We start from the raw sequence: 16,499 nt of genomic DNA, 5'->3' as shown, positions 1-16,499 counted from the left end.
TTGTTAAGCCTTATTGGCTATTTTCTAGCATTTGTGCACTCTATTTGAGCCTTGTAAAGCCTCTTGGATATTCTCAGCATCACTTTCCACATAAGCCTTGTAACATATTCTAATTTTTTATAGTTCGATCGTCACCATCTATTCAGATTGCAGTTGATTCCGATAGTATTTTTCACAAGCACTTGGAGTACATTCTTTGCATCATGTCTACCACTAGCAACCTCAATTTGGAGGCATCTACTAAGTTAGAAAACTCCAATCATAGCACATGGAAATACCAAATCGATACCATTCTTTTACTTTAAGACAAATGGGAGTATGTTAATCAATACCATTCTTTTACTTTAAGACAAATGAGAGTCTATCAATCGATGGGTCTACATCTAGTGTACCAACAACAACTCCCACCATTTCGACACCACATGCAACAGGGTCTACATCTGCACCAATAGTGTCCACACCTATAGTAGATCCTTCCAGTGTCTGAGCATAGGCAGAATGGGACAAGGAAGACAAATATTCATATTATTTGATCAAATAGAATGTGCGAGATGTCATGCTTGGACATCTCAACACATTGAAGACATCGAAAGAAGCATTGGATATGTTTGCATCTCTTTATGAATCTAAGAACACATCCAAGATTCTCAAACTGAGAAACCAAATCAACTAGATTTTTTGCAAAAACAATGAGACTGGTCATGCTTACATAATCAAAATCAAGGATTACAACAATCAACTAGCAAAGCAGGAGAGACTATAAATCCCACAAAAATGGTTCAAGTCATCCTGAATGGACTAGGAGAGGGATACAAGAATCTAGTCTAGAGTATTACCATTCAGTGGTGAATTCCAACATTGGAAGAGTTACAGTCAGTGTTATTGGTGAAGAACACGAGATTTAGGCCATTCAAGCACACAAAGGCCATTCCAATGATCAAGCATTCACATCTTTAGACAGAGGGCCCACAGAGGTAAAAGGAAAAGATAGAGAATCTCAGAGAAGTCATCATTAGTATCAAATCAGCATCACCATCAACATCCAAAAGGAAATCATTCTAATTGAGGGAGAATTCAAGGAATTCACTACAAGGCACGAGCCTCTTTCTGACATTATCTTTTGATGCTTCACAAAAGCACAAGCATGAATATCACCATTACGATTGGCAAGCGAGGAAGGTGTCAGTGTGGATGTCAAAATAGCCGTGGGTATGGTCGTCGATATATGTGTCAATATAGGGGTTGGTGTATACCGATGCCTATACCAACACACATACCAATGACCATACCAACAACTGATATCACCCTTGCATTTATGCTTTTAGCAATGCTTTCACCGATGCCTGGGTATATTTTTCCATACCGACATTTTTACAAAATGTCATTTGCAAGGGTCCCAAAATAATTTTGGACCATTGTAGGTTGGCTATGCCAATGTAATTCTTAATTAAATCCAGAAGACTTTGATCTTCCACTACATCACCTTGTAAAACAAAGCATGTATTTTTGTACAAACCATAAGAGAAAGTTGTGCAAGTTGTTATGGGCAATGTGAAGAGTTGTAAAAAGGTTGGTAGACTATTACAAAGAGGGCTTTAACATTTGTATTGATTAGCATGTTGCGTTCAGACCTTGAACTTAGCGTTGAATAAGCATGTGCCATGGTTTAAGGAGTTTATACATGATGCTTGTGAAATCATTAAGTATGTACGATCGCATCAATGGCTTTAAGAAAACATACAATTCAGTGATCCATAATGTTACAATGGCTTGCAGAACAAAGATTTTGCTCGCACTTTACACATCAAAATCATCGATAAAAATTGAAAGAAGGATGTCTGAGACTAGAAATAGAGTGGTTAGAGTGGATGCAATGATTTGAAAGAATAGGTAGCATCAATATCATTATGAAATTCTTTTGAAGATGGCATAAGGATAATGTTGCCTATCATATTGCATTGAGAACTTTGAACTCAAAGGTCCCAACTATAAAAAAATATTGAATGCACTTTTTGAGCATAGAGCAAGCACTCATTTTTAGATACTTGTCCATGCGTTCAGATAAGCAAAATGTCAAAAGGCGTTATACACAAAAATGAAGGGAGTTATGGAATTTCTTTAGAAAGCAGTATGAGAAACGCTACATAGTGTTGGGTACCTTGGTGATCTGAAGTGGGGAATGTGGTTCCCAAAGAGGTTCCTATAGTCATGAATGACTTCCATAAGGTGGTTTGAGCATATGATTCACTGGATGCTACATTTACTAATTGTTGTAATGAGCTAGCTAAGTACTTAGAGCAAGGAGAATTTATTTGCATCTGCTAATGTACTCCCAATGTATGAGCAATAGCCAAAATAACACTCGAAGAATTAACCTATGCCCACTTACCATGAATATTTTGGCACCACCATGCTCAACTTAGGTGCAAAAGGAATTGGAAAAACATAAGTTCATTTATGGTACTTTGAGAAACAGATTCCTTGAATATTGTACTGAGAAGTGTGTATATATATATTGCAAAACAAAATGCTAGCTAACTTAAGAGACACTGGATGCAAAGATGAAGCTCCAACATGGACATATGATGTTGTTCTCGATTCCACCCCTATTCCAAAGAAGTTCCATCATTGAAATTGCCATTGCGATTCAAAAAAATGAGGAGTAGGAGGTAGAAGGTGAGAATACCAGTGAGGACGATGATGAGGAGGAGGATGAGGCAGACCTTATTAGCCTTTTGAATCATAGTGATAATGAGCAAGATGATGATAACTCTAATGGGATCGAAGCCTTGATGAAATGTGAGAGTCGAGTAAATTTTTGAGCTCTTTTGACAAGTCACAAACCAGATAATGTTTTGAAATTTGAGTTTACTTTTGGGCTTTTTTGGCTCATTTGTTTTGAAAGTTAAAACTTTGGAATTTACTTTTCAAGAAAATACTTTTATTTGTATTCAGCAATTAAAGAGAGAGATATTTTAATATAGCATGTTGTCAATATCAAATTAAATGTATTGTATACACTATGGCTACAGCCAATCTTGTGACTTGCAATAGTATTTCAAAGAGTCAAGTGGCGAGCCCGAAGTTGGTATTTTGAAGGCACAAGGATATCTCTAGTGATGATGTGAACTAGACCAAGCTTAGAGCTCTATGCTTTTGTGCATTGTGCATTGGTTTAATGTTAGCATGTATGTGTTAATGGTTTGCTCAAATGTTTACATGTTGTATTTAACGGTTTTCTTCAATGGGTTTGCTTCAATTGGTTGCTTTGATGCATAAGTAAATCAAGCTTGGAATAGGTAGTGTTAGACAATCAATATTAAGAAGTCAAGACACTTGGATACTAATTCCTCACAAAATATGTAGATGGATTTTACCTCACTGATGCGACTCAAAGCGTCGGTAGTTTCATTCAACTACCCTTCTGTGTAGACTAGGGCAAGCGATGGAAGCACAAGAGCTAGAAGCAATGGAGACAAAACGTGCTGCTGTAATGAATTGCTGCAATAATTAAATGAGTATGCATTCTATGCTTGCTCTTCATGCCGGTCTACAACCACGATGGCAACTCCCCTTCTTGAATTTGGAGAAATTTTGGTGATACTATCGCAGTGCCCACGTTGATTGCCGAATCCACCCCCTATATATGCCAATGGAATGATGATGGGGGCCGAGTTCACAAACCTCCAGCAGAAGGACTCCAATATGTTGTACAACTTTCCAAAGTACAACTTCCCCAAAGAGATGACTTAGGAGGGATTTTGCTTCTGCCTCCAGTCATTCAACGACACGTACGGCTCAGTTCCGAATCTCACCATCGTAAAGCAACGGTCCACTTCAACCGCCTCCACAATCTGAACAATCAGATTGTCTTCAATCCCAACATTGGCCCTACGTAATTCCAAGACCTCCGCCTCTACATCCCTAAGTTCGAACCCCAAATGACTTAAGGCACAAGGACAGCTCAGGGAGTTTGAGCCCCAAATTGCTTAAGTCTTGGAGGCACAAGGCTAACACAAGCGCTATTTGGGAACCAGTTCAAAAAAGGTGACATGTATAAAAGGCCAAAGTGTTGACTCTGGTATTCATTGTTGTTTGCACAAGTTTGAATACAAGCTCCCTCTTCTCTTCCAAGAGAGTATTTTGGGTGTTTCCTTGTTTCCATTGTAGTGCCCTTGTGTTTGCCACTTCATCCCCCTTCACCCTCCTCTTCCCTTCTCCTTCTCTCTCCCTTCTCCCCTGTCTTCTCCCCCTTCCCTCTTTCTCGCATGGAAACACATTGCAAAAATCCAGAGGCCGCTGACACTTATAGACGGCTCGTGCCTTGCATTGCTCTCACAAGGAGTAGCTTGGAGTGGAGGCTTCATCGACATCTCTTCAACATCCCCACGACACGTGAGTCACCGTCGAGACCCACACAGAGATGCCGACAGAAGATCCAAATAATGATACCGATGTATCTTGGGAAGAGGATCAAGACGACGATATGGGCCACGAGGAAGGTGGAGATCAAAACTTTGGGGAAGAAGAGGAAGAACTAGAGGCGAGTGAACTAGAGGATCAAGTCTTAGGTAGACAGAGAATAGGGGATGATGATGTAGGTGATCAATTGTATGTAAACCTTGAGATAGACATATTTGGAGCGCAAGACTTGGCTCAAGATGAAGCCGTTGATGTAAATGCTACTAATTTTGACATCGATGAGACTTCTTATGTATAATTTGGCCCTCACATTTTTATGGTCACATTTTGTACATTAATTTGTATGTTAATTAAGTTCACTATCAATATATGAGTGTTTTGATCTCAAATTTGGTATACACACTATTATATTTTTTCTCTCTTTTTTTCTAATCAATGGCCTTATAAAGGCCTCTCCTCTTGATGATCCAATCATCACATTTAATGAAGGACATCTTTTTATATTAGTCCCTCCACCAAAAGCAATTATGCATCCTATGTTATGCAAGAGCGAAAAAATACTACAGTTAATGTGAGCTTTTTGCAACATATGCTTTGTCTAGTATAGTTGTCCACAACAAGGCCTTATAAATAGAAGGTTTGAAACCTGCATCATACCAAGCAATGCAATTCCATGCATCTTACTGTCTAGTTTATCAACCACGCTCAACGGATAACCAAAATGCAAATTTAATCGACCAAAATGTGTATTTCTTAGCTCCATAATTAAAGCTTTTCAAATAAAAGCCCATAAGCATTTACAAGTACCAATCCAATCTCTTTAGATATACTAGCACCTTCTACATATATAAAGTGTTATACGTGCATGTTGCACTAGGATTCGAATCCAATATAAGAAAAAGATAAACTTCTTGGCAATCTCATTACTTCAATCCTCCCATAATCCCCATTGATTGGCTTGCAATTTTGGTAAACCCTTACTCCAATATACTATATATTGGAGTAGTTCACCACTTTCGCAACCACAATGAATACTCTGCCTCATCCTCATTCTCTCACAACTCAATTGTAATCTATCTTACCCAACATGCTAGGTGCAAGAGCTATGGATTACAATCTTGCCAAATGAAGAGTGCTTTTGTAGCTCTTGCAAGCATTTTGTAAGCGAGAAACTCACAAGAAACTAGAAAAAATACTACCATCAACAAAAGCCATACTATTATCGGTATTATCCACATTAATATGAATACTGGTGATAATAATTCAATAGCCCATTGGTATAAAACCTATTATCAACAATTGCCTCCTTATCGCCAATAATGTGGCATATTTACCTGGCTTACTAGTTGTTCTGTTAATTGCCATCGTTATGACGCCATTCTCACTATTTGCAACCAAAAATGATGTTCGTGAATGGTGTATTAATGCAAATGTGGAAATGTCAACGAAATCCCTAGTAAATATAGAGTAGCTAGTTAAGAAGAATCTTAAATGATGTTAGTCTTAGTTAAAAGATCCAACTCTCTTATTTATTGATAAGCAGAGCTCTATTAGGTTGACTAAAGATCATGTATTTCATTCTCGAACCATGCGGAATGAGAGGCTACACCACTTTATATATAACAAGATTTTGAGGAATAAAAAGGAATGGATATATTTTCTGACTAAGGATCAAATGGCAGATATGAGAAATACAATAGAATTGCTATATTTGACAACCAAGGATCAGATGGGAGATGCCATAATCATGCATCTTGCCAAGACTAAGAAAATTTTTTCAAGATGACAAATGTAGATTTTAATCCAGTTGTTCAAGTAGTAGAGTTGAAAAACTCTTTGATTAACTATGAGATTAGCTCATTAATTCACCTCACCGTAATTTAGGGTTAGGTCAAATGATTGGTAGTGAGACCTTGGGTCCTAGGTTAGGTCACCTACCACAAGAGGTGGCATACCTCCACATACATCCACCAATGGGATAGGTGGTATATGGCAACCTGTCATTGATCTAACTAATGTGGCTTGGTACGTGTTACGCAGGCAAGCACAAACCACCTCACATACTCTTAAGGCATCCAATCAAACATTGGTATTGCATACATATATTATTTTGGTCGGGCACACTGCGTCAATTCTGCATACGAGGGGGCTAAGGTCTAGCTTGTGAGAAGCCACCACGTGGCTTCACCGTCACACTTCCTCACTCGAGGTTCACTTTTGCGAATTCATTATGTTTGCAACTAGTTGTTGCAGTTTCTGGTGTCTGCATCTCTCCATCTTCAAGAGAGTATTGTTGCCAGTGATTGGCATTTTTCAGTTTTGCAGCAAGTCAGTCTATGCATTTCAGAACCTGTAGTGTGATCGGCAATGCAATCTAGCAGGCCTCCAGTCATGTTTTCTTTCAGTCCCAATTACTTGGCCCACAAAAAAGCCTCAATACTCTTTCATTGTACAGTTTCACACATATGGCACAAAATCACCTATAATTTATGCAATGGATCATGTAGAGAGCCTGGAGTACTCTTTCCTTCACAGAATCCATATCACTACAAGAACCATGTACAAAGTTATCAGTACCATGATGCCACTGGTCAGCAAATATACACTACATATTGTCTTTCAATTTCACCACTGGATTCTAACTCATGAATTACACCTATGAATGGAAACACCTTAACATGACTAGTTTATATATATTGGATTAACATCAACATGGTGCTTCCATATCCATTGATGATCCATTATGTTATGGAGAAACTGGTGTTAAACTAAAAGATTTCGTGCCAAATGGTTTATTCCTACGCTATTCAAGTACGTCCTTTGACCTTCAGAGCACAATGGGTTGTTCTGCCAAGAGCATTCATAACAACTATAAAAATGCTCTTTCATGCCAAATGGTTTATTCCTACACTGCGCAAGTCCATTCTTTGACCTTCAGAGCACAATGGGTTGTTCTTTCAAGAGCATTCTTAACAACTGTCCAAATGCTCATTATAACTTTTAAAAAATGAATACCAAATAAAATATGCATTTTTCATGAACCACCTTAATTGGTCTCCTTACCTGCCCATGGGAATGGGCCTTGAGACATCAAACCCTACAAACATTTACGAATTACACACAAAGAAATCAATCGATTACAGGTTCCATGCTACCGAAAGTTTATCTACACACACCAGTTCATTGTGAATCACACAGACCAGAAAGGTGCACCTTCCTTCTACAAGTTCCTGCATCATCCAAAAACGTAAGTCCCATTATACTGCAGATCCTGTAGAGAATTCAACGGTACTTTCTTCAAGAGTCTTTATGACTCCAAAAATTATGTACAAAGTAATCATCCCATATATGGTGTTTTAATGCACAATTCATGAATCACTTTCTGCCAATTTACTATACACTCAGGCTCCAAATCCAGCTGAGAAGAGCTAATCAAAATGCTAGAGCACGTGATAGACACATTTGGGCATCAACAATCAAGTTTTGCACATCTGCCTCTGCTCCAGTTGGAAATTGCTCTAGTGTCTGTTGTATTTTAGAAGAGAGCTCAATCAACATAGTCCTCCATGCCTTAGCACTTGCCTCTGCTTTTGCCACCTGCAGTTGGAGACAGTTTGTCACATCCATAATATAAAACCACCTGCTTCCTTTGCTATGATTTAGGTGCAGGAAGGGGCATTCAGACAACAAGAAGGTTATCATTACTTTTAAGAAGGCAATCTGAATTCCTTAGCATGTCACACCCAACTTCTAGCCAACCTAAAAACTGATGGAGCATCAAAAGATCAAATTGTGTCTCTTACCACCCCGCAAAACCATCTTCTTGTAATTTATTTTCTACAAAAGACAACACTTCTAATAATCAAAACAAGTACACAATTAAGCTATCTATGATAAAGTCGTTTCCAAGCACCCGGGCAAAAAACAGAAAGTCCATGAACAGCACGGGCTGTGGTTGGCAGTGCCATTGCATTTTGATGTCACACATAAGAATTAGTCATGGACCTCCCCTCTCAAAAAATTTTATGGATGAAAATAGGCTTTCTGGAGTCTTTTTATGTATGGTCCTGGTGCCCTTAAGAGGTCCCCTGCCGAATTGGTGATAGCCAAGGCAAGCTCTCCATGCAAGGGATAAATGAATTTGCTCTCTGATCATATGACTCGTGGAAGACTATTGAAGACGAATTCTTGGTTAGTTTACAAAATCAATACTGCCATGACAGATGCGCAGGATTGTATAAGGAGTGCAACTCTGGTCTAGGATCATCATAGTGTCACAATAGAGGCACCATACGACACTGTACAGGACACTCAGTACTCCAGGATCCTAGTATCCAACCACAGAAGATTTAACTTATTACCAGATTTCACCTCGGTTCATGCAGGATATAAATGATGGAAAATTCAAACGTTCAGGAAACCATGATGTTTGGCCAAAATCTTGATTTGTGTTTCCATTCCAAGTTATGAAAACTCTCAAAATCTAAGGAAAATACAGGAGACCCATGATCCAACAAAGACCATGAGATCAGCATAATTTATAGGCAGCTAAGCCATGTAACAATTCAGGTCGAAGGGTTTACCGTGCATGCCAAGGTTGTGGAACTGATTTCTTTAAAACATAAATAACAGAGCTAACCATAACCTGGCCAACAAAAGTACGAGAACAGAAACTGGACCCAAAGAATGGATGATTATGCAGAAAATTTTGTTTACCTTATGTCATTCATAAGCTGGTTTTCACCATGGACAACCGTAGATTTAAAATATTTTGGCTTTGAGAGGCCTCCTCAAAGGCTGCACTAAACTGTAACTTTGTAATGATGCTTTTGTCCCATGTGCCGTTTAAAGAATAATCTTGTCAGCAATGGAAATCTTCCCTAAACATGTTCGTGAATCAAGACAGCAAAACCTCTCAACTATCCCATTACTCCTTCTCAAATCAATCATGATGTTACTCTACATCCCCATCAACCTAGGCACCTACCTTAGCCATAGGGTCTAATATTCTATTGCCATCATTATGTCCTAGGTGCTTTAGCTCTTTCTTACCGTCACTTCACCTTTCTCTGCACTAATTCGATGCAAAAGCTATGCCACTCTTCACTTTCTAAAATGTCTTGTACTTGCGCACACTAAATCTGACTTAATGTCAAGGAGTTATAGCTACACATTATGAAACCAAACACTTTAACCAATTAAGACCTAAAATATCTGGAGGCAGAACATCCCACACATACCTTTTCATCATCTTCTTGGTCTACTTTTCCTTGAAATGTTTGAAGAGTTGAAACCAACTTATGTAGGTCCGGCAAACTCCTTGATTTCTTCATATGGTTCCATTCAGAGCGCACCACTAAGCTAGTTCTGGGCTGTGTACTGGATTCTTCCCTCCAGAAAGGTGACAGCAAATATGGGCAAGTTTTTGAAAGTGTCTTTGTCTTTGACTCAGATCTGCTATACAGATCAGGCAGGGACAACCAATCAGCTGATAGAAGCTCTTTTGAAAGGAAAGACAGCCTAGGTTTTTTAATCTCCAGATCCAGAGGTCGCAAAGTTTTTGAAAAAGGTGTTTCTGAGCATTCTCCATTATCTTTTGCACTTTCACCTTTACAAGAGGCAAACCCTCTTATAACAGGCAATGGCAATGCTGTCAGTGAAGAGCAGCTACCGTGTTTTGTATCTGTGGACACTGTCTCTGGAACAAGAGAGTCAAATTTTGCAAAATTCTGCATTGGAACATTGTACACAGTTTTAGTCGAATTTCAAATGCTTTTAGAACAGATTTTAAACTCTTCGTCATAACAAGCTTTGCAAGATGAATTGAACTTTGCACAACACTTTAACAGATTAGTTTGTGGACATCTGGTTTTACCACACAACGCTGTCCATTTGGTAATCGAGCCACCATTGTCCTGCATTACGATGACTGAGTAAACTGATGGACTTTACTTAAGTACATAACTTTTAAACACTTTCAAACTCGTATCACCAATGCATCTTGCTAGAAATATGCCAATTTCCAGTGATGAGGCTGTAAGGCATACTCGAACCGGAAATGTTCGCAGATATCACAAGGCTGGTATGATTGCCGAGCTGTAAAAATAATACTTTTCAGTGAAATAACAAAAGGGCACAACAATTCTAAGCATTGCTTCCAGTGATTCCACTCATATCTTGGATAGGCAGCCCTTTCCTTCAGTTACCTTGGAGTTTGGAAGAGGTTGAAGCATCCACTCCCTCGAGCAACACTAGAAGCTCCAAATCTGCACACTCCATTTCCTGCCAGAACTCTCAATGCTTAAATACAGCATGAAACACCACCTTAATCCAAACAAGACGTCAATGATGAAAGCAGGGAGTATGGATCTCTCAGTGCTGTGAACACCTGGTAAATACTGCGCTATAGAACTCACAAAACTTGGCACACTTTACTTTCCTAGTTATTGTTCCTAGAGTGTCATGATTCCCTACCTCCCAAAATTGTACAATTCCATATGTCTGGCCTGTCAAATTGAAGGCCAGGAAACAAAGCCAACCTACTGGTAAAAATAATGGACAGTAAAAATGCAATGCACTCTGACAGAAAGTACTCCACTTAGTGGGATCTGTTGTGAGAGGAAATTCCGACAAAATGAAGCCAGCGAAATGTCAAATCCAGAAACACAAAGAGCTCCAGCCCGATCAACGTCTATAATAAAAAGACACTTGTTTCTCATTAAAGAAGACATATGAGGATGCACAAGAACCTTAAGCGATATGCCATAAAGAAGGCTGGATGATGTTATAGGGTGCTTCACCATACAAGGAAGCCCAAGAAACACTTCACTGCCTCCTAATACCTGAAATGCATTTCACTTCATATTAGTGACCACAAACTTGGCATAGCTTTCACTTAGTCGCATCAAAGTGTGCAACCCCTGAAAAAACAACAATCCCTTCAAACTTGAACATGTTCGGAACTGTGACATACAGCCATTAAATTTTGTTTTATCCTGACATAGATAGTTTATACAGTATCAACACTACATGTTATCATGCTTTACTTGCACTCGTGTGTGAGTGCACAGACACAAGATTGTGTGTCCTACATACGCATGCTTGTGCATACATATGTGTGTGCATGTGCGTACAAGTGCGTGAATGTGTGTGTGCACGCACACACAAGTGTGCGGTATATGCACACATGTGCACACATGCATGCATGTTCATTCATCTTTTCTATCATGACAAAAACACCGTACGTGCAGCCTTCACCTCATGAAAACTACTTTTAAAGGCTTCAAATCATAAATTTAGGATGCATTACATGAAATAGAAGTTATGGTGTGCATATTGACAAGTAATTTCACAAGAGTACAAATGAGATGACTCTCTCATTGAGTCAGCTACCCGGATCATTTTCGCCGAACCAGAGAGTAGGAACCAAACTACATGTCTCACCATCTTAAACTCACCACCCAATCGTAGAGCTCTTCCGACTCACCCTCGAGCACCTCACCCTAGCCTAGTAAACATCCGTGTCCCATACCATGGACATCTCCTCCACAAGGGAGGCATCAGACTAGCGTGCCAGCCTGCCATGCCTACAATTAAGATCCACAATCTAGGATTGATCAATGAATGCCCACGGCCCAAGCTCCCATGCCCATATATGGCCTAGGCCATGGCTAAATATATCATGAATGCTTTTTACCCTTTAGACCTCTAATCTAGATGGCTTTTCTTAACCTTATCCCTAAGGCCTTCCACCCTAAGCTATCCGCCTCACCCCATAGGGCCTCCCCAAAATTTTGGGCTAGCTTCTGGCAACCCTTAGTTAGCCAGGGATGTAACATACTTCCCCTCGAGATATTTGCGTCCTCATAAATGGAGTGAGGAAACTTTTCTCTTTGAATCGGTAATTCTCTCTTCACCCAGTTCCACTGAACATCTATTTCACAACACAATAAAACTTGACTTCATTCCAAAGTCCTTAAACTTCTAGAAGTTAAATTGGCACTTTATAAATAACTCCTAACCAATCCTTATGGTTTCCCATACCACCGTGAGTCATCTCAAAGAGAATGGTTAGGTTAGACTAAGTCATTAATAGAACGTCTCTAGTGGTTCAGAAGACTCAATGTCATGCGAACTTACTCCTAGATTTCCATGTGGAATGAAAGCTAGGTCTTCCAGTTAAACTTTCAATTCTTCCATTACATATTTTTCCTTCTTGTACACAGAATTCAGAGAATTATAACTCATAAGGCAAACATTATAAAAGAGCAAAGTCAAAACCAATATAAGGGGAGACTATAGGATACTTTTCAAATCTCACTTACTCCACATGCATCAATACACACACACCTATCCCAGTTTTTGAAGACCCATCCAAAGATGTCTCTATCAGAGACCAACCTGCTCAACCTTGTGCGCTTCTGATAGCCTTCCTTCAATGATGCAAGAGCCTATGCATAACCGACAAGATTTTCTATTCTATGTCCTCTTACGGCCTAGGAATAACCAAGGTTTGGACTAAAGTTCCTATCTAAGCATTGCCAAGCTATGGCCTGTAGCCACTCATGCTTAATATAATCACCGGCTACACTATTGGGATGTACCTCTACCAATTTAGTTGATTGTCTTGAGACATATGTCCTCGGCATATTCTCTAGTATGATCTATCCTTAATACTTCCCAATAATTTAAGAATGATCAACCAAGCTCAAACCCAGTTTTCTTTCCAAGAAACTCCTTGTCAAAAGTGTCGAGTCAACTTCAAGCTTTGGACACCAACTATGTCCCTAGTCATTCTTTGATGTCTAGTTCGTACAGTTGACTGGTAGGTTTATGATGTTTACCAATTCGATAAGTCCAGCCCTAGCTTCAGCTCTGGCAACCTTAGCCTCTCCAACAGATGCCAACCAATACAGCAACCCCAACATTCACTCTTGCCTCTTCATGTTCCATCCTATCATAGGATCAGTTTTCCTCTAGCCTTTCCAGTCCGTCTCAGTCATGAGCAGCCTTCCAGAGCATCAGAGATCGCAAACTGCGACTAGAAAGAGAGTAGACTGCACAAGAGAACACATGAAACCTTTTCATATACTGTTGAGAAAACCTCCAACGAATGATCACAACCCAGGGCTGAACTGCGCCTCTGGTGGACTGGTAACCAAGGCTGAACTGGTGGACTGCGCCTCTGGTGGAATGGTAACCAAGGCTGAACTGCAACCTCCAGGGACCCCAAAAACAGGCTAGAACTGCGCCTACAAAATGTGTACCAGACCAGGGCCAAACGGCCCTAGATATAGGGGATGGTAGTGAACTGACCAAGTCTGATAACCTACACGTTAAACGAACTGGTCAAGTCGTCTGCTGGTCAAGGTCCCAAACTGGCCTCAAACTGGCCCCTGACTGGCCTGGTTACTGGCCCAAATTGTGGCCTTTACTTGGCCCTAAACCAGCCTATACGAGGACCACGACCTGAGCCTTAGCTCTAGCATTGTGCCCTGTCTAGACCCACACCTAAGGTACATAAATATACTGAGAAAGGATACAAATACTACTGCTCCCTCTAAGCGGGCACACCCACAAAGAAGCCCTCTCTCCCTAATGGACAAACAGGAGATGACACTCTTAACAGATCCTTACGAGAATCTATGGTTGGGTGGTAATGCAATAGCCAACACCATGCACATCCTTGTGTTTACGTTCTAAGCTTTGATGGTCTTGCATGTAGCAAGTACTTGAGGATGGAGAACGGCATTGTACCTCCAAGGTAGCCTCACAAACATAGGGACATGCATAATATCATTTGGTAGCAGAGCCTACTCTATTCTCTAACTACAATTTCTCTATTTGTTTTGCTTTAGTTATATGCTTGTAGTCAGCATCTGTAGAGGGTTGAAGCTAAGAGAAATTCGATATGGTGCTGGTTACTTAATTGCGATACCATGTGCTCTCTTGATTGAGCCATAATTTTGGGGATTTCTTCTTAAGATTGCAACCTGTCATCTTATGTGTATCATGTTTGGCTATGGTGGTAGAGATGAACAGTTGGGATTGCTCTTTTAGGTAGGCCATGGGACGGGTTACTTGGTTCAGCTACTGTGTCCATCATTGGCAGATGCAAATGTTAAAGGCTATCAATGCGAAGCTAATCAGCTCATAGATAATGTGTAGGACAAAACTAGTAAAGCATTTGGAGAATAGGAGGTTACAGTGACATGATGGACGACTTGCTGTGTGACATACAGGTTGCAGAATTCAATAAAAGCCGAGCTGGTTGTGGTACAGTAAGACCATACATGTTGCAAATCCCAAATGACACGGTGCTGTGGAGAACCCATGCATCTTTTAGCTGGCTGCTGCCTCTAGAAGCGTGTGGAAATTTGCATGAAATTGAGAGCTGGAAAGAAAGGAGGAATTGAAAACTTGAATAATGTGATTCCATATGTACGGAACAGATGCCCTTTAATTCTCAAAACTGGAACAAAAAACATGCAAACAAAGGATCTCGACATACTTGGAACTTCTAGCAAGAGGAAAGAAAAGAGATGGAGGGCGCAAGCATGAAGATGAGAAAAAACATGCAAACAAAGGATCTCGACATACTTGGAGCTTCTAGGAAGAAGAAAGAAAAGAGATGGAGGGCGCAAGCATAACGATTAGGTAGTGCCTTTCTCCTGTCGCAACAGAGATACATGTAGAGAAACTAATGAGGTCACATATGCAAGGAAGAGACCTCAAAGCAGTAGTTTCTTCTAGAGTCGGATGAAACTTGACAATTTTTGGAAGCTCCAAACCCTAAATAAGGCTGGGAAGGCCCCGGATTGCTTTCCTCAAGAGTTAAAGGAGATTACGACTAAATTCCCAAAGTTCAGCTCTCTGCCTTTTCTTCATAAGTAGTCTTCCGAAGGACTGCCAAAACGAGATTAGGAGAAACAGTTTAAACTAGAGACACTCGATCAGGCGATTCACTTTGCAAAGTTTTGTGTTAGTAACTGCCACAAAGATAAGACCTTGATGGCTGGTCACGGCCGAAAGCCTAAGAAAAAGAACAACCGAGCTGGCAGACTCAGGTAATCCTCTTCACATTGCCAGTCTGATGTCTTTTCTTCTAGCATTTGCCATTTTAATATTAACATGTTTGGACCCTGTGATTTGATCCGCATGATGGGTCAAATTAATGGCCATCTAGTTCATGTTCTATTTGATGCTTCTCTCGTACAAAGGCTCAATGTCCCTATGGTTCCTAGTAACTATTAATATCACACATGATGCTATAAAGTCTTGGGAGGAGATGGTTCTAAATCTACAAGTGGAGATCTAGAAGACTTTGAGGAGATGTTCTTCCATCTTATGAGATAAGATAGGGCAGACATTTTGCTCGGGATGAAGTGATTCTTTACTAAGAGCCCTCTTCTAAATAATGACTATCTGAATCACGTAATTCACTTTCGATATAATAAATATCATTTGACTTTTCATGGAGATCTTCATGGGCCTATGGTTAAAATGGTGTCACGTATGGATTTCAATTTGTGTTCAAAATAAGCAATATTTCTACTATGCCATTTATTGTGTTCAAAATAAGTAATATTCTATTATGTGATCAGCAAAGTGTGACACTTTCATGTGTGTAGAGAAACATGAAACCTTTTCAAATAATAATGTTTTGCCTTATTCGAATATACACACATATGAAACATTCCTTGCATTCAATAATGATGAAAATGCGTTTACTGTCCCAAAAAACAGCAATAGAGTTAATCCTTTTGAAGGTGATTTCTTTAATGGTGATACTTCATCACTGGCCATGGCTGCCGACAGTGATGTTTCCATGATGGGTGAGCAGTGTGCAGATAAACTACCCATTTCTCAATATTTCTATGACAAGAACTAGCCGGCAGAAGCATATACTTAAGTCACTAAGGAGACTAGCTCGATTAGTCAAAGTACTTGCATTGAAGATTCACCTGAGGCTCAACTAATCCATGTTTCCAAAGGGAGAATCCCTTGTCTAAGTGAAACGTTGACCATAAGATTGAGTTGGTGCCTAGTGCATAGCTTGTGTTCAAGCAGCCATATAG

The 16,499-nt window shown here is 39.8% G+C and overlaps 1 protein-coding gene across 3 annotated transcripts in view; it reads right to left on the bottom strand.

The window, feature by feature from the left end:
- Nucleotides 1-7,553: 7,553 nt before the first annotated feature.
- Nucleotides 7,554-16,499, bottom strand: part of LOC147886444 (uncharacterized) — a 53,232-nt gene continuing 44,286 nt past the window's right edge. For all 3 annotated transcript variants that reach the window (XM_087395634.1, XM_087395635.1, XM_087395636.1), the window contains 6 exons: nucleotides 11,172-11,264; nucleotides 10,629-10,704; nucleotides 10,470-10,518; nucleotides 10,298-10,337; nucleotides 9,663-10,151; nucleotides 7,554-8,019 (listed from right to left, as the gene is read on the bottom strand). In XM_087395634.1, the coding sequence (XP_087251760.1) occupies nucleotides 7,855-8,019; nucleotides 9,663-10,151; nucleotides 10,298-10,337; nucleotides 10,470-10,518; nucleotides 10,629-10,704; nucleotides 11,172-11,264 (912 nt within the window). In that variant the 3' untranslated portion in view covers nucleotides 7,554-7,854. The remainder of the gene's footprint in view (nucleotides 8,020-9,662; nucleotides 10,152-10,297; nucleotides 10,338-10,469; nucleotides 10,519-10,628; nucleotides 10,705-11,171; nucleotides 11,265-16,499) is intronic.

Source organism: Dipteris shenzhenensis, chromosome 24, assembly GCF_047967505.1.
Source record: "Dipteris shenzhenensis isolate YYH24624 ecotype China chromosome 24, Dip_SZ_1.0, whole genome shotgun sequence".
NCBI classification, from domain to species: Eukaryota; Viridiplantae; Streptophyta; class Polypodiopsida; order Gleicheniales; family Dipteridaceae; genus Dipteris; species Dipteris shenzhenensis.
Note: the sequence above shows the minus strand (reverse complement) of the source record. Positions and strands in the feature narration are given on the sequence as shown.